At 40.8% G+C, this 13,373-nt stretch overlaps 1 protein-coding gene across 1 annotated transcript in view; it reads left to right on the forward strand.

Moving 5' to 3' along the window:
• Window positions 1-13,373, forward strand: part of MCC (MCC regulator of Wnt signaling pathway) — a 523,846-nt gene that overhangs the window by 115,356 nt on the left and 395,117 nt on the right. Inside the window, exon 3 of the mRNA XM_077462268.1 lies at window positions 55-263. Coding sequence (XP_077318394.1) covers window positions 55-263 — 209 coding nt within the window. The remainder of the gene's footprint in view (window positions 1-54; window positions 264-13,373) is intronic.

A 13,373-nucleotide genomic window follows, 5' to 3' on the forward strand; every position in this document is an offset into this window, starting at 1 on the left:
GCTTACACAAAATGACCAACATTACTAATTTTGTATCTATTCCTTATAATGCAGGCGCTCTATCAGGAGCTAGAGAGAGTTGGGAGTACGATTCTGGAGCACGAGACCTCCAGAGCCCTGACCCGCAGAATCATACCATCATGCAGAAGTTTTTGGAATTTGGGGGTAAAGCAACAACACAAGCAGCTTTACAAAGGCTTCTTTCTCAAAGCTCCTGTCTTGGCAACAATGTTGGAGGAAGCTACCTGGAACTTGCCAATACTGTAAGTGAGGCCCTATGTAATGCTTCAGTTTTATTGTCACTACCAAGGTAGGAGGTTATTTTATTATGAAGCCTAGTATATGGGCTTCTCTGTGGTTTAAGCTTTTTTGCAGCAGCAACGAAGTGGAGAAATTGTACGTGTGGTTTGGTGTTTTTTATTTTATTTATTTTCTTTCATTCTTTTTAAACTTTTTAAATGAAAGTAGACCAGGAAATGGGGGGGAATTGGGCCTGTATGGCTAGGGGAGAGGGCTCTTGCATTGAACTTGTACCAGGACCCAGGTAACTGGCATGATACCTGTCTGTATGGAGAAGTGGATAGTGATCAAGGATGAGCTCAGGCGTGTTCGCATGGTTCACGTGCAGAGCCCGCCAAGAAGTTGGTACGGTGCTGCACTAATCACATGCAGTGAGGCATTCCCCCAATGCGTGGCTGCAGAGATCAGCAATGTCTTACTGCCTGTAATTAGCGCGGCGCTGCGCGGACTTCCTGGCGGGCTCTGCACATGGACCGTGTGAACACGCCTGAGCTCATCCCGAATGTTTTGTTGACTGTACACATTTAAAAAGAAATGATAAAAGTGAGAAATTTCAGCTTGGCTGGGGGAAGGAGGATAGAGATCCCAGCACTGGTTTCAAACTACAGGCCAGTGAGCTTGCATAACACCCTGCCTAGGTGAAGTGGATAGTGATTTGTTTTAGTCTAATGTTTTGATGTTTTTCAATTTGAATTTCGGCCATTGAGCTTCCTTTTATGATGATAATGCTGTACAAAGTGAATGTCACTATTCAGCATGGAATTCACCCGGGGTTTCTTTCTTTAAAAAAAATGTCTTTTTGGAAATGTTAATCTGCGACTGAGGGATACTGAATCCTGATTGAACTGTGTAATATCATTACATTATTGCACGCTTAATTATGTCCAATCTTTAGGTTTTAGCAAATTTTCCATCTTTCTGTTGTGGTTTTGCAAATGTAATTGAAATTCCATGCGTTTTGCAAAGAGACTGATTTGTTTAAATGATAGCAGTAATTTTCTGCAGTGTACATTTCCATCTATTAGAGCATATTTAAATTATAATGAACATCAGGCTGAGAGAGTGTCTGCCTTTTCATTTTGGGAACTTATGTTGAGGGAATTTTGCCTGTTATTCCCAAAGGATGGCAGTCTTAAATTAAAAGTGCCAGAAGTCTAATCAACAAAGAACAGATAGTAATTGCCAGCTTCAAGTCAAGAAGGCAAAAAAAAAAAATGGTTAATGCAACCGATTTTATTTTTTTATTTTTCTCCATTTGGTTTCACTTTGTTGACTGCCACCAATCTCTGACCTTTTTTGCTCGGCTAGAAAAGTCTCAGGTGATTAAGTCATTCAGTCTGATGTAGGCACTAGAAGACACTTGGGCCGGTTGACAAGGGTGTAAAACACAGGGGGTTGATCCCTGGTTGTACAGTCCCCCTTACTGTCCACCTAAATACCTTGTAGCTTGAGTGGTTTTACACCTGCCACGACCATGAGCCTTTGCTTGCCATTTGCAAATTTGACTTGTTTTACTGAGTGTGACAGGCAGCACTGCCTGTTAGACTCCATGGTTAACGCAACTCCAGGAAAATGAGAAAATCTGAACTTGGTCCCCTGCACTGTAAGAGCTAAAGTGGTTGTTAAGCCACTCTAACCTGTATAACCTATTGGCACTGCCTTCTATTGTAGTATCCCCCTCTGTGTGTAATTTATAAAAATAAATGCTGTAAATGCCCAATTTCACTGCTGAGATTGCGATCACATGACTGGCCAGCTTTCTCTGTTCCTCCTGTGAGAGATACAGCGGGCAGACCTGACATTCCTCTGATGTCAGACTGGGGGGGAGAGCTGTATGGTCATGTGATTGCAATATCTGCTCTTAAATTAGGTGTGTGTATGTATATATGTATATATGTGTGTGTGTGTGTGTATATATATATATATATATATATATATATATATATATATATATATATATATATATATATATATATATATATATATATATATATATATATATATAATGGCAAGGGGCGGCTCACAGACAGACAGAGGGGAGGAGGGGGAAGCGGGAGGACACAGTAGCAGAGAGGAGAGCAGATAGCATAGCAGGCTGCTGATGTGAGAGGCACGTAAACTGACCACGGTGTCTGGTCTCAGCAGCCATGATATACCGTGGTCAGTTTACAGATTGGTGGGGAGAAACTGGCAGGACCAGCTAGGTTTTTTAGGTGTTAGAGGGGGCCAAATGACACAGGACAAGCACTGTCATATAACATGCTTTAAAGGAGCAGGATCCAGTCGCTGTGCTAGATCGACCTTGCTGAAAGGAGTAAGCTAAAAAAAAAATCTTCACCTAGACTAAATAAGCAATTAACCCTCAAAGTTGGCCCACTGGAAGGGCGTGGGTTTGTGTTTTTTTTTTTTGTGTTTTTTTTTTTTTTTCATGAAGAACTGTGTATATATTCAGTTAAATTGTTAAAATGTAGCCACCTTCTCTAAGGATTGGCATGCTTCAGTATATTACATATTTGGTTTAGGTTCAGACGCAATTTTTAAGCTCTAAACGTTCCTCATTATGGACAAAAAGCATTGGCACTGAATGTAGGCATAACTTATAGTATCCGTGTGGTTGATACTTTCAAGATGAAAATTAGATTATCTCTCCTATTCTAGCGCTGAATGTGCCTTCAATTTAATGTGCCAAAAGAAATCAATTCTGCACTATATCAAAATGTAAAATATTGGTGCTGATGTATTTGAGCCAAAAATTTATGTGTTGATTCCAACTGAGCCACACTAAGCCCCTGTACACACGGTCGGAGATTCTGCCAACCAAATCCGTCGGATTTTGTCCGACGGATTGTATCCGAAACTGTTGCATACACACGGTCGGACTAAATTGTCGAAAAATCCGATCTTTCAGAACGTGATGACGTAATTTCGTTACGATGGGACTGCATTCAGGCTAGTAGCCAATAGCTTTGATGTAGGAATTTGATCTGAGCATGCGTGGCACTTGGTCCGTTCAAAATTCGCTACACATGATCGTAGTATGTCCGATCAAACCAGTTGGTCGGGAAATATTTCCAACATGTTGGAAAATTGGGTCCGACGGATATTCGGACGGAATCAGTCAGATGCATACCACACACAGTCGGATTATCCGACGACACGGTCCGATAGGACACATTGCGACGGATTTTCCGACCGTGTGTACAAGGGCTAAAAGCATCTGGCATTGTCGGCTTATAATTGAATCATGAAAAATCATACAGCAAACATGTAAGATTGTTAAAATACCATTAAAATGAATTTCAGGTGCATTTTACTGTAACATCTGAGTGATTTGTTCACTTTAAAAGTAGTATTTTTTTAATCATTATGAATTTTAAGTGTACAAATCACTTGTGAATCAGATAAGGTGGGCTGTTAACATATATTTCTGCAGAAAATTAAAAAAATCCTCCTAGACTCTTGTTAACATGAAACAACCTGTGGGGTTTTATATTTTTATAGTGAGAAATATTTACTCCGGATCGGCAAATCATAAAAATATCTAATTATAGGCTGATCAAAATTGCACTGGGTGATTTGGCGCACCTTATGCACATTGTATACATTTTTGAATTAAGTGTAAAATTTATGTCTTACTGCAATGCAGCTGATTTTGGAACCTTGCCTAGCACCAATATTAATAAGACATTTCTAGTGTTATCCAATATCCAATTTCCTTTTTGCAGCAATATTATGCTTTCAGTGGGCTGGGAAAAGACTTGCTTTGTTTAATAAGAAAATATCCTTTGATACATTTCATGTACATTATTCATCCCTACTGGCTAATTAAAAAATAACAAAAGATCAAATTGGATGTCGGTGAGCAAAAGTTCAAGCACATTTTTTTTTTTTTATATACTATTTGCTTAATGCGTTTTGAGAATTATTACAGTCGCTGGTCTTTGTAAGGTGACATAATGCAGCCTGTCATTGGCATAAAAGCAGAGTTAAAGTGTAAAAATAAAAAATTGCATGCAGATAGACCATTTATTTCAGAAGATGCTATGCATGCTATTTCTCTTCTGCAATCAAACAAACTTGCCTGCCTGCTCTCAATCTTTATTAGCATGTACACTTAGATGCTCATGCATAAGTCGATATCTTGTCTCTGCACAGGGAATCCTTGGTAATATTACATTTTTATTCTTAAGAAAAGATTGTTCATCGGGGAAAAATCAGATGAAACCATTTTAAAAACATTAAAATACAGTAACTCCCTTATGGTTTCTCCTTTAATATTTATTCAACTTATAAACTGAACTCTTAACTTCAACCTAACCTAGTGACTTAAACCTGAACTTGGCTAACTCTTGCCCCTAACACTTAAAATGGTTGTAAACCTTTTATAACCCAATTTTTGCTACAGGTAAGGCTTACCTGTAGCTACCCTGGATATCTCCTGAACCGTTTAGGAGATATCCCCTGTATTGGCATGTGCCAACGTCATCGGCACATGCGCAATGAAGCCGTTGCTTCAGTTAGACTGTGCCGTTATCAGCGGCTCCCACACACATTCGTGAGAGTGACATCACATTTCAGGCCAATCACAGCGCCAGAGCCTGCAAAACCTGGAAGTAACTCCGGGATTGATGTCGCCAGCCAGAGCGGTGAACGAGGACCGCTGCGGGGTCTTTGATCTCAGGTAAGCAATACATCATGAGCTAGTATGCTATGCATATATCAGGAACCATGAATCAGACCCGAGAAAGAAGTATAGCTAAATCACACTTGTTTAATAAAAATAAGGTAAACAGAGTAAATGTAGTCAAAACAAGCCAGAGTTCAGTAACCAGATTGGGTAGTCGGCCAAGCAAATTTCAGAGAGACAGAGATGAACGTAGTAGTACAGCAAGCAGGATCAGGAACCAGAAGGAACGTCAGCCGAGCAAGTTAACAGGAACGCAGGAGAAAGTCTCTGCTATTGACAAAGGCGAAGGTAGAGATTAAGTGAGCTGGACGGCATTAAGTAGGCAGGACTGACGAGCAGAATCCTCAACAGCTGGTTAACTGTGGAGAGAGATGGGAGTTGGCAATTGGCCGACAGCATACTAGCACATTATAACAGACTTATCTACACAGAACTCTCCAGTGCAGCACTGTCATGGCCCCCCAGCACTGCCATCTTCACCGCTCTTCCTTGGGGGCTTTGGCTGTGTATTGCTGGTTCCGCAGTGTCACCAGCTACATATTTTGCGATTATCTTCTAAACCATGCAAGTTTAGGAGATATTCACTGTACCTACAGGTAAGCCTTATTATAGTCTTACCTGTAGGTACAAGTACAAAAGTGGTGTTACATTTGAAATGTAAAAAAAACTTCCAGTAGTTGTCCATCACCCCTGAAGTACTTACCCGAGTCCTGTATTGATCCAGCACTCTGCAGCAGTGCTGCTTCTTTCTTTCCCCTTTTACAGGCTTAGTGACAGCAGCGGGAGCCATTGACTCCCGCTGCTGTCAATCAATCAGATAATGGAAGCAGCAGGACTGAGCCAAGCTGTGTGTACCAGTAGTTGCACAACCTGACCTGGGAGTGAGCCTGCGGGTGCACCACCATGGGGGGCACACTGAGAAGAGCAGATGAGCGTGCCAACAGGTACCCCAGAAGAGGAGGTTTGTAGTTCCCCTCTGCAATACCATTGCACAAAGCAAGTATAGCATGTTGGTAAAAATGTATATATGCAGTGGAATAACGTTTTACAGGACATCTCCAACTTAAAAGCTGATCTCAATGCACTGTTTAATTTGGTAACTATGTGGCAAATAAGGTTAATGTTGATGAATGTAAAGTTATGCACCTGGGGGCTAAGAATATGCATGCATTATACATACTAGGGGGAGTACAACTGGGGAAATCCATAGTGGAGAAGGATCTGGGGGTTTTGGTAGAGCATAAGCTTAATAGCATGCAATGCCAAGCTGCGGTTTTCAAAGCAAGCTAAATCCTTTATTGTGTTTTAGAGGTATAGATTCCAGAGTGAGAGAGAGATCATTTTGCTCCTGTACAAATCATTAGTAGGACCTCATCTGGAATATGCAGTTCATTTCTGGGCACCAGTTCTCAAAAAGGATATGGGGGAACTGTAGAAAGGTGCACAGAAGGGCAACCAAACTGATAAGAGGCATGATTAAAGGAACTTAATTTATTCTCTCTTGAGAAGAGGAGATGGGGGGGGAGAATAGGATCAACATGTTCAATACGTAAGGGGTCCAAATGGTGAACTTGGTGTTGAGCACAAAGGGCCACTCCTTACATCTAGCGGATGAGAGATTTCGTCTCCAAATGAGGAATGATTTCTTCAGTTAGAGCTGTGAAAATGTGGAATAGACTCCCTCCAGAGTCTTGCCTCTGAATTTGACCCTAACCCAGCGGGTAATCGTACAGTTATACCATTTAGACTGAGATCTGACTTTTAACCAACACCCAAGGCAAAGAATATGGATTTCTTTCAGAGGCTAGTGGATAAGGATTTGACTCCCCTAGCCTGCAGATACTCCAGTAGCCCTATATCCAATAACCTTACAGTAATTGAAAATGAGGCTCTAGAAAATCTCCGTAAAGATAGCAAGATTATTAGGAATGCGGATTAGGGGGGATCCGTTGTGGTTTTGGGCTATGAAGTGTACAGGAACAAAGCCATATGCCAGCTTTCTGATATGACCCATTTGAAACTTATAGAGTATCCTACACCCACATTCAAAAAGGATTTGTATATACTATTGAACAGAGTGATGGCAGCAGGCATTTTCACTTTAAAGGAGAGAGATGTTCATTCCGGGAAGCGCCCATTAAAAAAAAGTATTTTATCCTCTGCTGATTTTGTACATTTGCCCACTGACAAAGAAATGATCAGCCTATTTTTTATGGTTTATTTAAACAGAATAACAACAAATAGAAAAACTAATTTCAATAAAGTTCTAAATTGGTTTGCATTTTAATGAGTGAAATAAGTATTTGGCCTCTTCACAAAATATGACTTCGTACTTGGTGACAAAACCCTGGTTGGCAATCAGAGGTCAGATGTTTCTTGCAGTTGGCCACCAGGCTTGCACACATCTCAGGAGGGATTTTGCACCACTCCTCTTTGCAGATCCTCTCCAAGTCATTAAGGTTTCAAGGCTGAAATTTGGTAATTTGAACCTTCCGTTCCGTCCACATATTTTCTAAGGGATTAAGGTCTGGAGACTGGCTAGGCCACTCCAGAACTTTTTTAACTTGCTGCTTCTTGAGAAACTCCTTTGTTGCTAAGCACCTGTGTGTTTTGGGTTTTTGTCATTCTGGAATACCCATCCGTGACCCATTTTCAATGCCCTGGCTGAGGGAAGGCGGTTCTTGCCCAAGATTTGATATTACACGGCCTCATCCATTCTATCTTTGATGCAGTAAATTTGCTCTGTCCCCTTAGCAGAAAAATACCCCCAAAGCATAATTTTTAAACCTCCATGTTTGACGGGGGGATGGTGTTCTTGGGTTCATAGGCAGAATTCCTCCTCACCTAAAAACAGCGAGTTGAGTTGATGGCAAAGAGCTCAAATTTGGTCTCTAATGACCACAACGCTTTCACCCAGTTCACCGTTTAAGTTTGCTAATGAACATCTGAATGATTCAGACAGGTTTTTACGTGTGCTCTCTTGAGCAGGGGGACCTTGCAGGCTCTGCAGGATTTTAGTCCTTCACGACTTAGTGTGTTAAGAATTCTCTTGGTGACTATAGTTCCAGCTGCCTTGAGATCAGATTCTCCTATGTAGTTCTGGGCTTATTCCTCACCGTTCTCATGATCATTGAAACCCCATGAGGTGAGATCTTGCATGGAGCCCCAGACCGAGGGAAATTAACAGTTATTTAGTCTTTCTTCCATTTTGTGAATAATCACACAAACTGTTGTCATCCTCTCACCAAGCTGCTTAGCGATGGTCTTGTGTGCCATTCCAGCCTTGTGTAGGTCTACAATCTCTTGACATCCTTGGACCTCTTTTTGGTCTTAGACATGGTGGAGAGATTTGAATCTGGTTGCTTCTGTGGACAGGTGTCCCTTTTTTCTTTTTTCTTTTTTTTTTTTTAATGCAGTTAACAAATTGACATTAAAGGGGTTGTAAAGTAAAAATTTTTATTTTTTTAAAATAACAAACATGTCATACTTACCTCCACTGTGCAGCTCGTTTTGCACAGAGTGGCCCCGAACCTGCTCTTCTGGGGTCCCTCGGCGGCTGTCTCTGCTTCCTCCCGCAGGTGCTTCTCACGTTAATGCGAGCTCCCTCGCATTGGTGAGAAGCACTGCGGGCGCGCTCCCGTGATACAGCCGGCGGCTATAGCCGCTCGCTGTATCACAAGGCCCCGCCCCCCGGCGCGCTGCGTCATTGGATGTGATTGACAGCAGCGCGAGCCAATGGCTGCGCTGCTTTCAATCCATCCACTCCAGCCAATCAGCGGCCAGGCTGAGCGGCAAAGAGGACGGCGGGGGCGAGCGCGGGATTTTCGAGGGGTCAGGTAAGTAAAACGGGGGGACTGGGGGCGCCAGCAGTGTGAGATGTTTTTTCACCTTAATGCATAGAATGCATTAAGGTGAAAAAACATTTACCTTTACAACCCCTTTAAGAGCACTCCTTTTAAGAGTGCACCTAATCTCCGCTCGTTGCCTGTATAGAAGACACCTGGGAGAAAAATGTTGCTGATCGGGGGTCAAATGCTTATTTCACTCATTTAAAATGCAAATCCATTTATTTATTTGAAATGTTTTTTCCTGGATATTTTTGTTCTGTCTCACACTGTTAAAATAAACTTACCATTAAAAGTATAGGGGATCCAAATACTTTTTTCCCTCACTGTACCATGAGGGACATAACGGTGGGACAATTCCTAAGGCTTTGGATCTCTGCATCCACACTACATATGTGCCCAACAGAAGCATTAAACCTGAAACATTTTAAAAATGGGTGCTACCCAGAACCTATTAGAACCTATTTAGGATTGGGCTATTAATATTGCTAACAATACTGAGAGGGGTAGTTTACGTAACCACTTCAATACAGGGAACTTTCGCACCTTCCTGCCCAGGCCAACTTTCAGCTTTCAGTGCTGTCACTTTTTAAATGACAATTGTGCGATCATGCTACCCTGTACCCAAACTGGATTTTTATCATTTTGTTCCCACAAATGGAGCTTTCTTTTGTTGATATTTGATCACCTCTGTAGTTTTTATTTTTTGCTAAACTAATAAAAAAAGACAGAAAATTTTGTAAGTAAGTTTTCTCCTTCACTGGTGGGCACTGATAAGCAGCACTGATAGGCACTCATATCAGCTCTCCTCTACTCGACTCGAGTCAGGCACGCACGTGAGGAAAAGCTGATCAATGGCCCTGCCTGTTTGCATCGTGATCACCCGTGATTTGGACGTGGCTGATCATGTTGCAAAGAGTCTGCCATTTTGCTATATGGCGGGCGGCAAGTGGTTAAGGACAGTGCTAATAATAAATAATGTTCCTGTGTTTTCTACCCCTTTTAGTGTTGACTTTGGCAAGCTCGAGAAAACAATCAAAAAATATCTACCAATCATCGATTTTGATCCTATTTATGTTCAAGTTTTGTCTAAAGGGATTAAGATGGTTTCCTGTAGGGCTTCCACTCTGGTTAGAACCCTGTCCCCCAGTCTGTATACCAGTAAACCACACCCTTCCCATTGGTTACAATTTAAAGGGCTCTTTTCGATGTTGTACAACCAAATACCTAGTATACATCATTACATGTGAGCTGTGCTCCATACAATATGTGGGTCATAAGAAACCATTCAAGGAATGTAGCTAAACATTGGAATGAATGTCCTAACAAGGATGTAACCAGTTTATACATACAAGGGGTCGAGAAGGTAATGCTACCCAAAAGGGTTGGAGATAAATTCAGGATGCTCTGCAAAAAAGGTTTATTGGATATTTGATTTAAACACTATAAAGCCCACTGGCCTTAACTTTGAGGGGTACGTTGCTCATTTTTATGAGTGAGATGCGAAAGTGTATGACCTCCTTTATTGATACAAGCATGCGTACGGAAATTATGTTGATAGGTCAAATCCCTGTTTTTTTTTTTTGTTTTTGTTATGTTAGCCTGGTAGTTCTCCTGACCTTTTCTAAGTGAATCTGTAGAGGTTAATATAGTTTATTCTTGTCTCCCCATTGAGGATGAATTCTTTAGTCTTCCAGTGACGCATCCTGCAGCCAGGCTTATGCCTGTCTATGTGCACTCATATGAATTGTCCATTATTGCATATTAACTTTTGTTGCTATATATTTTTTACTATCATTATTTATGTATTATGGATTTTCTAGTATGTATGCACACGCACATAAGTTTTTGTCATTAGAATACCGAAACATTAGCATGTTATTACACTAGAGGGCTATTGTAATAATATTTAATGTAACTACATTTGCATATTTATTTATATTGATAGATACTGTTGCGTTGTGTCCAGTTTTCTGATATATTTGTGTATGTTTTATTTGAAACATTGGCCACTGAGAAGATTTTTAGGTGTCAAGATACCAGTGTCCATATTTTATTATTTGATCTGTACCTAAATTGATCAGATTATTTTTAGTATTCATGGCTAAAATAGGTAATCAGTGTCCCTACTTGGAAGCTTGATCACCTGACAATGCCTGAATAGATGCACACGGGTGTTTTTAACTATTTGGTTAATTGTTATCAAGATCATCTTGTGTACGTGTGCGTCCATATTTATTTGGACACAGGCACAATTTTCATACTTTTTGGCTCTGTATGCCACCAGAATAAAATGGCAAAATAAAACGATGCCATTACATTGCCTCCACCATGTTTTACAGATAACGTTGTGTGTGTTGGATCATGAGCTGTGCCAAGTCTTCTCCACACTTTTTTTTTTTCCCCCTTCTAGTCATTCTGGTACAGATTAATATTAGTATCATCTATCCAAAGAATGCGCTTTAAAACTGTTATGGCTTTTTTAGATGTTTTTTTGGAAAAGTCTAATCTGGCTTTTCCATTCTTCAGGCCTATGAATGGTTTGCACCTGTGGTGAACCCTCTGTATTTGCTCTCGTGAAGTCTTCTCTTGTGTTCTTCACTTGTCTGGATGTTAATGGGTTTTTCTTTACCATAGAAAGGACCTGGGAGATCCAAATCCTGCAAGAGTGCACCCAAGCCCATTCCAAGAGTGCATTCTAATGGGAATTTGAGCTCCCAGGTCTGCCAGACAATGATGTCACTGGTTTTGGGGTGGGGGGGGGAGAAAACTGTTTGCAGATGAGCTTTTAACGCCATTTGTGCTAGGGGTTGAGGGGGGTGGGGGCAAACCTTGCGTTTTTTGTTTAGAAGGTCAGCTTTAAATTAATCAGTGTTGTATTTGTGATCGAGATAATGATTTGCCCTGTATACCGTCAGTTTATGCAGATGATATACACAGATACAGCAGACCTTTTTTTTTCTGTTCTCTATATATTTAAAATAAAAATATTATAAAGCAAAAAACAAAACAAAGGATCCTGTCATCATCCACCACTGTTGTCTTCTTTGAAAGTCCAAGCCTTTATGTTGCTGTGCTCACCAGTGCATTTTTCTCCAGACATTTTACCTGCTTAAATGATATCGAAATAACGAAGGAGTAGCCCACACCTGGCCATGATACAGCCTTTGCTAACATTGCCCAGTTACTTTTGGTTCCTTGAAAAATTGCTATTAAGAGCTGTAATTTCTAAATCCTTCTTGCATTATTTAATGTACATGGCCTCAAATTAAACTAGAGTGTATGTGTGTATGCATGTGTAATTATTAATCATGTATAATAAATATCTATAAATTAAAATGTCTCACTTCAGCTATGATTAACTGCTTCAGCCCCGGAAGATTTTACCCCCCTTCCTGACCAGAGCACTTTTTTGCGATTCGACACTGCGTCGCTTTAACAATTGCGTGATTGTGCGACATGGCTTCCAAACAATATTGATGTCCTTTTTTTCCCACAAATAGCTTTCTATTAGTGGTATTTGATCACCCCTGCGTTTTTTATTTTTTGTGCTATAAACCAAAAAAGTGACAATTTAAAAAAAGAAAAAAAACTGTAAAAATTGAATTTTTGCTATAATAAATATCCCCCTCCCCCCCCAAAAAAAACGTATTTTTGGTAAAAATAAATAAATATTTGGTTTGCGCAAAAGTTATAGCGTTTACAAAATAGGGGTTAGTTTTATGGCTTTTTTATTTATTTTTTATTTTATTAGTAATGGCGGTGGTCAGTGATTTTTATTGTGACTGCAACATTATGGCTGACACATCAGACTTTTTTGATACATTTTTGGGACTATTGTCATTTATACAGCAATAAGTGCTATACAAATGCACTGATTCCTGTGTAAATAACACTGGCAGTGAAGGGGTTAACCACTAGGGGACCGTTTAAGGGCTAAGTATGTCCTCTGGGAGGAATTCTAACTGGGGTGCTGTGGCTACGTGTGGCGCATCACTGATCTCTGTTCTCGATCACAGGGAGCAGAGATCAGTTACACTGTCACTAGGCAGAATGGGGAGATGCTTGTTTACATTAGCATCTCCCCGTTCTTCCTCTATGTGAGGTGGTCGCGGGTATCTCCACAGATCGAGTCCGCGGGACCTGCGACCCAACTCGCAGAGGTCCCAGCCGGCGCATGCTGGCGTGCACACGATGGCATGGCGGCAAATTTAAGGGATGTACAGGTACACCCATTTGCCCATCTGTGCCATTCTGCTGACGTACATCGGCGTGCACCAGTCGGGAACCTGTTAAGCCCCAGCTCCGGTGTGAGAAGCGTTAATTGTTACCTGTTGGTTCACCACCATTTGCTGTATGCTTTTTACTGCATAGAATTAAGGTAATTGTACCGGAGAGCGGCCATCCAGCCTTTTTTTCTCCTATAAGACTGCCGCCAGAGGCTATTTTGCCCAGCTCAGTAGATTGCTCTACAAAAAGTCTGGCTCATTTCCTAAATGTACATAATATAACTGGATCCTAACATTTATAAAGTTGATCCA

The sequence above is a fragment of the Lithobates pipiens genome, unplaced genomic scaffold, assembly GCF_037356315.1.
Source record: "Lithobates pipiens isolate NorthernLeopardFrog02 unplaced genomic scaffold, aLitPip1_a1.2 Scaffold_3, whole genome shotgun sequence".
In the NCBI taxonomy this organism is placed as follows: domain Eukaryota; kingdom Metazoa; phylum Chordata; class Amphibia; order Anura; family Ranidae; genus Lithobates; species Lithobates pipiens.